Here is an 8755-nt window from a genome sequence, read left to right as displayed (position 1 = left end):
CTCACAATTATTTTTTTCTCAGAACTGTGAGAGAAAAAGTCACAATTATCTTTTTTATATACCACTGAAGAAACAAGCTTCCATATTCTGCTACACAAGCTTCCAACTTTAAATCTCTTTTCAATCTGCATCATATTCAAATCACACAAGGCCTAACTTCAAAGAATCTTCTAGTTAAACTCGACTTTGTCAAGCCAGCATTCAGAGATGTCAAGTTGCCTAGTAAATGTTGATGTTTGTCCTTTCATCAGTGATTTGTCCATAAGTCTTTGTGCTTTGGAATGCCGTTGATCTGCTCCCATATTGAACTCAGCGTGAGGTTTGCTCAGCCTTGCTTTAGGGATTGTGTTTGCCAGCGAGAGAATTCATTTTGGCACATATAAGCTGTTTTTTTCCATGCTAAGGAGACTTCAGTGACCTTATCTCCACAGGAGGTACCTAAGATGAAAACTATTTAACACGCCTCACCAGCGATGAGACGGCATTGAGCGGTTTGGAAGATCCTCGTAGCAAATGGTAAGTCAATTATTTTCTCTTAAAAACTCTATAGAATAAGAATATGTCTTCCTCTCATGTCTCTGTTTGCTCTCCACAGATGAAAAGCATTACTTTAGTCTGTCTTCTTCTGTGCACGGGAGCTTCTTCCTTCAGATTTGAGGAGCTGACGCAATATGTGAACAGCCATGAAGAGGAATTTATCGAGGTATTTCTTTTTTTGGGAAATTATGAAAATGTCTGTCTGCACTAATTTAGTTAAGGAAAGCATTACATCGCTGTGATAACTGGTGATCTTTTGTCCAAACTCAGTGACAACATGCATCTGCTCTAGTGACATCATCACGACTCGTTATTGATGCATCTTATCTCTGCAGAAACGCAACACAATCTGTTGCAGATTGTTGAAAATGCAGTTGTTTATTTGAGCTCAGATAAGATGCCTCTTTTTTTCTTTGATGGTTTAGTGTCGTCAGCACAGGCTGTTGAAAGAGTCTTACTCAAAACATGCAGATGAAAATATATTTTATTGTGGCCTTGAATTAATAATATGTCCCTCTTTTTGTATGAATCCATTCCCAAATTTTTGTTAAATCATGATTAACTTTTTCCTTCCCTTGTTGTAAATTGTTCCTTCTATTTAATAATTAGTTCATTTGTTTTAGTAAATCGTTCCTAATTTTAGTAAATCGTTTTCCTAATTTTCCATACTTTTCCTTCCCTCTTTTTAGTAAATTTTTCCTTCTATTTAATAATTAGTTCATTTGTTTTAGTAAATTGTTTCTTAATTTTAGTGAACTGTTCCCTCATTTTAGCAAATTTTTTCAAAATTTTCATAAATCATTCCATAATTTTAGTAAATTTTTCTCTTGATTTTGTAATTAGTTAATTTTATTAATTTTTTTCTTTATTTTAGTATATGGTTCCGTTGTTTTAGTAAATTGTTTATTAATTTGAGTAAATCTTTCCATAATTTGAGTAAATTGTTCCCTCGATTTTTTCATTAGTTCATTTATTTTATTAAATTGTTTCTTTATTTTATTAAATTGTTTCCTAATTTTAGTAAATCATTCCCAATTTTAGTAAATCGTTCCCAATTTTTATTAAATCACTCCTAATTTTAGTAAATCGTTTGCCAATTTTAATAAATCCTTTCCTAATTTTAGAAAATCGTTCTCAATTTTAGTAAATCGTTCCCAATTTTAGTAAATCGTTCCTAATTTTAGAAAATCGTTCCCAATTTTAGTAAATCGTTCCCAATTTTAGTAAATCGTTCCTAATTTTAGTAAATCGTTCCCAATTTTAGTAAATCGTTCCCAATCGTTCCTAATTTTAGTAAATCGCTCCCTATCGTTCCTAATTTTAGTAAATCGTTCCCAATTTTAGTAAATCGTTCCCAATCGTTCCTAATTTTAGTAAATCGCTCCCAATTTTTATTAAATCGTTCCTAATTTTAGTAAATCGTTCCTAATTTTAGTAAATCGTTCCCAATTTTAGTAAATCGTTCCCAATCGTTCCTAATTTTAGTAAATCGTTCCTAATTTTAGTAAATCGTTCACATTTTAGTAAATCGTTCCTAATTTTAGTAAATCGTTCCCAATTTTAGTAAATCGTTTCCTAATTTTAGTAAATCGTTCCCAATTTTAGTAAATCGTTCCTAATTTTAGTAAATCACTCCCAATTTTTATTAAATTGTTTCTAATTTTATTAAATCGTTTCCTGATTTTAGTTAATCGTTCCCAATTTTAGTAAATCGTTTCCTAATTTTAGTAAATCGTTCCCAATTTTAGTAAATCGTTCCCAATTTTAGTAAATCGTTCCCAATTTTTATTAAATCGTTTCCTAATTTTTATTTTTAAAAGTGAAAAAACAAGGAAGCAAACTACAATGTGCCCATGATTGACTAAAACGGGGAAACAGATTATTGCGTTAATATTCATTCAGTCCTTCCTCATGTCATTCCCGTTCAGACTGAGTTCAGACTGACGCCGGTTCTGTAGTTCTCAGTTCTGCTGAACCCTGGTCTGTATATTCTGTCTGTTTCAGACTCTGAGACAGTGGATCGCTGTGGAGAGCGACTCCAGCGATGTTACGAAGCGATCCGACTTACACAGAATGATGGACATGACGGCAGAGAAACTCAGACTCATTGGAGGAAGTGTGGAGATGGTGGACATCGGGACGCAGGAGGTCAGATAATGAGCTTTTCTTACTAGCTGTAATTAAATTTGATTAGAACAGCTTCACTTTTAAACTACTGACATCTTACAATATTATCCGTGCTGTCCGTCTCTTGTACAGCTGGCCAATGGAAGCAGCATCGCTCTGCCCAAAGTGGTCACCGCTCGGTTCGGTGAAGACCCCAGTAAACGCACCGTCTGTGTTTACGGTCATGTGGACGTCCAGCCGGCCAAGAAAGAGGACGGATGGGCAACAGACCCTTACGAGCTCACAGACATCGACGGTATCCCTGAACCGGTCTCTTTTCAGTATCATGAGATAGCAAAACTTATATTTTATTTTAACTTTCTTTTTATATGTTCCTGTGGCTCAGTGTTGAGCATTGAGTTAGCAGTGCAAAAGACTGTGGGTTCAGTTCCCAGGGAATACACATACTGATTAAAAAAAATGTATAGCATGAATGCACTGTAAGTCGCTTTGGATAATATGATTATTTTATTTGTAGGAAATCTCTACGGAAGAGGAGCATCTGACAATAAAGCCCCAGTGTTGGCCTGGATCCATACGGTGGAGGTCTACAGAGCCCTGAACATCGTAAGACACGATGAAATGCAACGGGTTTCATGCTGGGTTTCTGTTCAGGGTTTGACTGTGTTTGTTACAGGATCTGCCGGTGAACGTTAAATTCATCATTGAGGGAATGGAGGAGACCGGATCTAACGGCCTGGACGACATGATCGTGGCTCAGAAAGACTCGTTCTTCTCAGATGTGGATTATATCATCATCTCTGACTGTGTGTGGCTCAGTAAACGTCCGGCGCTGACGTATGGAACCAGAGGGAACTGCTACTTCTTCGCTGAGGTCCAGAGATCAATCCATTCACATGCGTTTAGTTTTATCACAGCAAACGTTATGTTTTATACGTCTGCATGAGACTTGGCTACAAGGTTACAACAGTTAACTAAAACTAAAGAAATCTGAAATATAAAACCATTCAAAATAAACAATAAAATTATTTCATTTATACTAAAATACTGCAACACTGATTCGATTTCCAGTAAAATTGAATTGGATAAAAACATCTGCTAAATGCATAAATGTAAATGTGATAACTCAAGAGTTAAGCTAAACTAGAGTTTAGGGAAACTAACTAAATATAAATTGGTTCAGTTCAGCTGCTTTTAATCATGAAATATACGAGTCAAATTGAGAGGCTAACAATTATTTTTGCCAACTCAAAACTCAGTGTGGGTTAAAACGTTAAAACAGTAATTACGAGTGTAAGCAGTAACTTCACTTCATGATCTGAGAAGTGTTTTTGAGTTTAAATGAACAGCAACACACTGTGTTTCTCTCGTGATGACGCAGGTGGAGGGACCCAAGAAGGATTTACACTCTGGTGTTTATGGAGGAACGATAATGGAGCCGATGACGGACCTGATCGGCATCTTAGGTGCTAGCTTATTAACCATTTAAACCAAAACTGTTATAGAGGTTTACGTTTTTGAAAAATTATTAATGAGCAACTTTTTATATAATACATATTTTATAAAACATGTTGAACTCAACAATTGCTAGAAAATCAAAGCCATAAATCGAAACAACTTTGTGTTCCAAATTTGAAGTTGATATTTTAAAAAACCCTTGCCAACAGAATGAATGCAGTTTTTATGGGGTTCAATGAAGACATTTTTGTCCTTATATGGTCATGAGGAAGTACTTTCTGTACCTAGTGTAAAATAGATTTAATGAAGGAGAAATATAAAAATTCCAATAAAAGTACACACCTGTGCCAAAATATACGCAGTTGGCATTAACAAAAAACTCAAAACCGAATAAAACCGATAAGGTCGCACAGGGGTTAAACCCTTCGACCCTTTACTGTTCCAGGTGTCATATAAAAACCTTAGTTTCGTTCCTCAGACAAACTCATCAGCCCCAGCGGGAAGATCCTGATCCCCGGCGTCAGAGAAGCGGTCGCACATCTGTCTGACGAGGAGTGGAAGATGTACCAAGACATCGAGTTTGACCTGGAGAGCTACAAGCGTGAGATCGGCCTGAGTCAGCTCATGTACAGCAACAAGGCAAGAACAATACCAGCGCATTACACCTGACAGCATCCATTCAGCTTCACCGACACTCCTGTTAACTCTAAAACACAATGCAATGAAGTGTGAAGTTCAAAATACTGGTAAAACTCCTGTAAAAAATAAAGATGGAAAAACTGCTTCAAATTATACAGTATATCGTGTTTTTACAGTGTATTTACAGATTTATGGTAATTCATGTATTTTCTAAGCTCTTCACTCCCGTCAGGCTGACATGCATTTTACATGGCTTAAGTTATTTTAGGACTGAATGTTAAACTAAAATGAGAATTCAAAGTTGTTTTATTTTTAATTTGAGTTTATTTAGTTTTAATTTAATTTTTTTTATGGTTAAGTTTGTTATTTAAGTAAAGTTGAGTCAAATACAATTAAAATACAATTACGTTTTTTTTTTCATTTTATTTTATTTTATCCCAGTTAATGTTTATTCTATTTCAAATAACAAAAATGTTTTTCATGGTTTTAGTTTTGGTTATTTTTGTACTAAACGATAACTAATCGTTTATCTAAAGAACAATAACCCTGGAATAACATAAAACTAACAAATTTGCTTAATCGCAACGTTTAATATCAATCACAGTTTAATTGCAACATAAAATCATTACAGTTAATAGTTTTTACCGTCTGTTTGATTATATGTCATTTGTAACTAATGCATGATTCTATTTTAGAATCCTGATTCCTAATTTTGGTAAATTGTTTCGTAATTTTAGTAAATTGTTTCGTAATTTTAGTAAATTAATTCTTAGTTTTAGTAAATTGTTCCCTTGTTTTAGTAAATGTTTCCTAATTTTTGTAAATAGTTACGTAATTTTAGCAAATTTTTCCCTTGTTTTAGTAAATGTTTCCTAATTTGAATAAATTGTTTCGTAGTTTGTCAATCATTTCGTAATTTTAGTAAATCGTTCCCTTGTTTCAGTAAATTGTTTCCTTGATTTAGTAAATGTTTCCTAATTTTAGTAAATTGTTTCATGGTTATTTTAGAATCAGTTGTCTTTAATTCCGTTAAAGTTCATTTTATTTTAAGTAACATCTATAACAATATTAGTAAATAACTCTGTCTGTAACTTATTCACTTCACAACGATGCCATAGAAGAACCATTCGGTCAAAGAAGCATCTCTTTCTTACATTATTATAATGTGAAGAAGCTTTTGTGAAACAGAATTTTTATTTTTATTTTGTAAGGCATAGTTCCTCACTTACTCAGTACTGAAGCTTAGTGCAAGGAAACCCATGGAGAAACCTGTTTTGCTCCGTCAGGTGGATCTTCTCGCCCATCGCTGGCGTCACCCGACCGTGACGATCCACGGCATCGAGGGCGCTTTCTCCTCGCCGGGCACCAAGACGGTCATCCCGGCCAAAGTCATCGCCAAGTTCTCCATCCGCCAGGTTCCTAACATGGATCCAGCTGTGGTGGAAAAACAGGTGGAGCAGATGAAGCTCATTTTAATGTGTAGAAATCACTGGTTTACGTTATAACCGGTGCTTTTTAACCCTTAGGTGACTGATTATTTACACTCAGTGTTTGCGAAGCGCAAGAGTCCCAACAAACTGAACGTCACGATGGTCATCGGAGCCAAACCTTGGCTGGCCGATCCCAAACATCCGCTGTTTGAAGCCGGAAAAGCAGCGGTCAAGAGAGGTCCACACACTTCACTTCTGCTCTGAATCACAGTCTCACTTGTTCTTAGTGACAAAACAGCTTCACAAATGATCTCTAACTTTTGTCTAGCAATTTAGAACTTGGTTAATAGTTTTTCTTTTTAAAAACCAAGTTCCACATGGAGAAAAGACGTAAGGGAAAACCCCTTCTGGACAGGCAACAAATACAATTATTCCAAATTTGTTTTAATTCACATATCAGAAATCGAAAATGGAATTTGGATACAAAGCAAGATTTATCAAAGTGTGTTATTTTAAAATCATTGAAATGTTATATTTTATTAATATTTTGAATAAGTATTTTTTTTTCATTTAATTGCATGTTTTTTTCATAAAGAAAACAAATAATTTATGTAGTTTTTTACATTAATTTTTATGTTTTAGTTATTTTAGCACTAAATGTTTAACTAAACAAAAATGAGAAATGTTTTCTAGGCGAGTGTCTGTAATAAATTCTATTTTTATGTATATCTAAATTAATTTTATAATGAGAAATTGGCAACTAGCTGCAATAATAAATATAAAATAAAATCAATAACATTTTATTTCAGTTCATGTTTATTTTAGTTCAAATAATGAAAATGTTTTAATGCTTTAAAGTTTTAATTAACTATAATAATAATCTTAAAAAATAATAAAAAAAACTTTTGCAGTTAAGATTTTCATATAAACTGAATAAGTACAAAAGTGCACAAACAGAAAAATGACATTTTTAAAGTAAAAAAGTACAAGTACACAAACAAAAAAGTTAAATTTTTTAAGTAAAAAGGTAAAAAAGTGCACAAACAAAAGTGACATGTCAAGTAAAAAAAGGACAAGTGCACAAACAAAAAATTACAAAATTTAACAAAAATAAAATTAAAAGAAATGTTACTCGAAATAAACTTTAACTAAAATAAAATAACTTATATATTTTATAATGACTTATTTTAGCTAGTTGCCAAAATGTTCCTCAATCGCAAGGTTATAAATTCTAAAGTATAAAATGTTGTTTCTCGATCGATCTTATGCTTTGAGCTTGCTTGGTGTGTGAGAGGATTCTAGCTTTTTGTTTTCTTCTAGTGTTTGGTGTGGAGCCGGACCTGATCCGTGAGGGAGGCACGATTCCCATCGCCAGAAGCTTCCAGGACGTCACAGGCAAGAGCATCATCATGCTTCCCATCGGAGGCTTCGACGACGGCCTGCATTCACAGAACGAGAAGATCAGCAGGTCTCTGGAGCTTCTGGACTCTGTCGGAGAGCTGCTCTTCATGCACACTCATTCACCGTTTCATATCTTATTTTTCAGATACAACTACATGGAGGGAACCAAGCTGTTCATCGCATACCTGCATGAAGTGTCTCAGATCAAGGAGCACTGATGTGAAGCTCTCCTGCTGTTCTCTGGAACAAACTAACATCTCATTTACTACTAACTTGATTAATGACAGATTAATGATGCTGGAACAAATTAAACGAGTGTTTTGCAATGCATGTGCAGTGGTTTCATTTGCATTAACTTGAGAAGCTGTGTTTGTTCACTTGGTTATGTCTTGTGACTTTTATTTTGTAATCGTGCATTCTGCTAAAACAGGAAATGCACTGAGAACGTTTTAAGGTTGCCAGATATTCCTTTATAGTCATAAAGGTTCAAACTATGCTTGAATAATATTCTTATAAAAAAGAAACATCATCTTTATTGTAATCAATGTGAATTAATTCATCTGAAGATACATTTTTTTTTCTGTGTTGCAAGCTGAATATAACACAGGATGATTACATTCATGTAATTAAATAATGTAGATCAAATTAATGATATAATAATATACACTACCAGTTCAAAGTTTTTTTTTAATGTTTTTTCAAAAAGAAGTCTCTTCTGCTCACCAAGCCTGCATTTATTTGATCCAAAGCAGTAAAATATTGTGAAATATTTTTCCTATTTAAAATTACTGCTTTCTATTTGAATATATTTTAAAATCTCATTTATTGCTGTGATTTCACAGCTGCATCATTACTCCAGCCACATGATCCTTTAGAAATCACACATTTATTATTACTATTATTATGTTGAAAAAATTTAAATAGAAGTCTTTTGTAACATTGTGAATGTCTTTATCATCACTTGCTAAATAAAATTATTGGTTTCTAACCCCAACACACACACACACACACACACACACACACACACACACACACACTCTATAAATAAATAAATAAAGAATCAATTTTACTTGCTTTTGAATTGTATAGTGTATAATGTTATAAAACTTTTTATTTCAGATAAATGCTGATCTTTGGATCTTTCTATTCATTAAAGAATCCTG

The 8755-nt window shown here is 33.7% G+C and overlaps 1 protein-coding gene across 1 annotated transcript; it reads left to right on the top strand.

Moving 5' to 3' along the window:
* Nucleotides 1-501: 501 nt before the first annotated feature.
* cndp1 (carnosine dipeptidase 1) lies at nt 502-7922 on the top strand. The gene is made up of 12 exons (XM_026283414.1): nt 502-516; nt 596-703; nt 2542-2685; nt 2797-2959; nt 3182-3270; nt 3341-3538; nt 4046-4130; nt 4601-4761; nt 6048-6212; nt 6288-6429; nt 7512-7659; nt 7738-7922. The coding sequence occupies exons 1-12, from the start codon at nt 514-516 to the stop codon at nt 7808-7810; spliced, it is 1479 nt and encodes a 492-aa protein (XP_026139199.1). The 5' UTR covers nt 502-513; the 3' UTR covers nt 7811-7922.
* Nucleotides 7923-8755: the final 833 nt, after the last annotated feature.

Source organism: Carassius auratus, chromosome 16, assembly GCF_003368295.1.
Source record: "Carassius auratus strain Wakin chromosome 16, ASM336829v1, whole genome shotgun sequence".
In the NCBI taxonomy this organism is placed as follows: domain Eukaryota; kingdom Metazoa; phylum Chordata; class Actinopteri; order Cypriniformes; family Cyprinidae; genus Carassius; species Carassius auratus.
Note: the sequence above shows the minus strand (reverse complement) of the source record. Positions and strands in the feature narration are given on the sequence as shown.

Coding starts and splice junctions, on each gene's coding strand:
- cndp1 (XM_026283414.1), top strand. Junction 2,686..2,796: donor TGGACATCGGGACGCAGGAG/GTCAGATAATGA, acceptor TCTCTTGTACAG/CTGGCCAATGGAAGCAGCAT. Junction 2,960..3,181: donor CGAGCTCACAGACATCGACG/GTATCCCTGAAC, acceptor TTTTATTTGTAG/GAAATCTCTACGGAAGAGGA.